This window comes from Nestor notabilis, unplaced genomic scaffold (assembly GCF_000696875.1).
Source record: "Nestor notabilis isolate BGI_N333 unplaced genomic scaffold, ASM69687v1 scaffold29461, whole genome shotgun sequence".
Classification (NCBI taxonomy): Eukaryota; Metazoa; Chordata; class Aves; order Psittaciformes; family Psittacidae; genus Nestor; species Nestor notabilis.
Genome location: NW_009916494.1, coordinates 873 through 1,809, shown reverse-complemented (window position 1 = coordinate 1,809; position 937 = coordinate 873). Strand labels below are relative to the sequence as shown.

Below are 937 nucleotides of genomic sequence, written 5' to 3'. Positions count from 1 at the left end.
GCACTTGGTGGTTGTGAACAATCGCAATGAGGTTAGTCCAGCTCACGGTGTATGGGCAGCTTGGGCTCCTCAGGGGTGACACACTGCCCTTGTCCCCAAGCTGTGCCTGCCAGCGTCGGGCTGCACCATGTCCCTCTCCTGGCAGGTGGTGGGCATGGTCACCCGCAAGGACCTCGCCAGGTACCGGCTGGGCAAGGAAGGCCTGGAGGAGCTCTCGCTGGCGCAGACATGATGGGGGGTGGCTCTGCCCAGCAGAGGGAGACTCACCCTGGCCCCTCAGAGCCAGGGACCCCCTTTAGCAGGAGGCAGGGAGAGGACTGTGACAGCCTGTGCAGGCATCGTGGTGCCTGGAGCACTGATACAGCTGCGCTGCCCCGGCTCTCCTGCCCATTGCTGCCTTCTCACATCTACTGCCTCCTCTTATCACCCTTTCCTCTGCTTCCCTGAGGGATCAGAACACACCTTTGGCTCCATTAGCTGCTGGCATAGGCTTTCCCTGAGGCTTGGGTGAAGGCTGGAGTGTGCCAGAGTAGTAGAAGTGTCCTGCTGAGCTGGGCATAACCCTCTGCCGCAGCACATAGCCTCCACTGCCTCACTTGCCCATCCTGGGCTGTCTGGGACCTAGCCCTGCTCTGGCCCCTGCCACAGGGCCTGTGTGGGGAGCAGAGGGACGTGGTGGGGTCCCGGCTGCTTCCAGGGCTGCATCCTGCTGCCCCATGCTGCTGCTGGCTGGGTTGGGCTGAGCTGTGGGGCAGGTGTTTGTGTCTCTGCCCTGCTCAACTGTGCAATAAAAGGGGCTCCCGTGGTTAAGAGCTGCTCCCTCTTGCTCTTTCTTGACTCCCTTGGCCAAACTCTGACCTCAACATGCCTGTAGGGAGACACTCCTGGGGTTTGGGCAGGGATGGGGAGGGGAAAACTGCCTGTCTGGGGTAGCCTG

General features: G+C 61.7%; 1 protein-coding gene across 1 annotated transcript in view; it reads left to right on the top strand.

The window, feature by feature from the left end:
- Positions 1 to 232, top strand: part of CLCN7 (chloride channel, voltage-sensitive 7) — a gene marked incomplete at its 5' end in the record, with an annotated part of 12,213 nt that extends 11,981 nt beyond the window's left edge. Inside the window, 2 exon segments of the mRNA XM_010024620.1 lie at positions 1 to 31; positions 146 to 232. The exon segment at positions 1 to 31 is cut by the window's left edge and continues 6 nt beyond it. Coding sequence (XP_010022922.1) covers positions 1 to 31; positions 146 to 232 — 118 coding nt within the window.
- Positions 233 to 937: the final 705 nt, after the last annotated feature.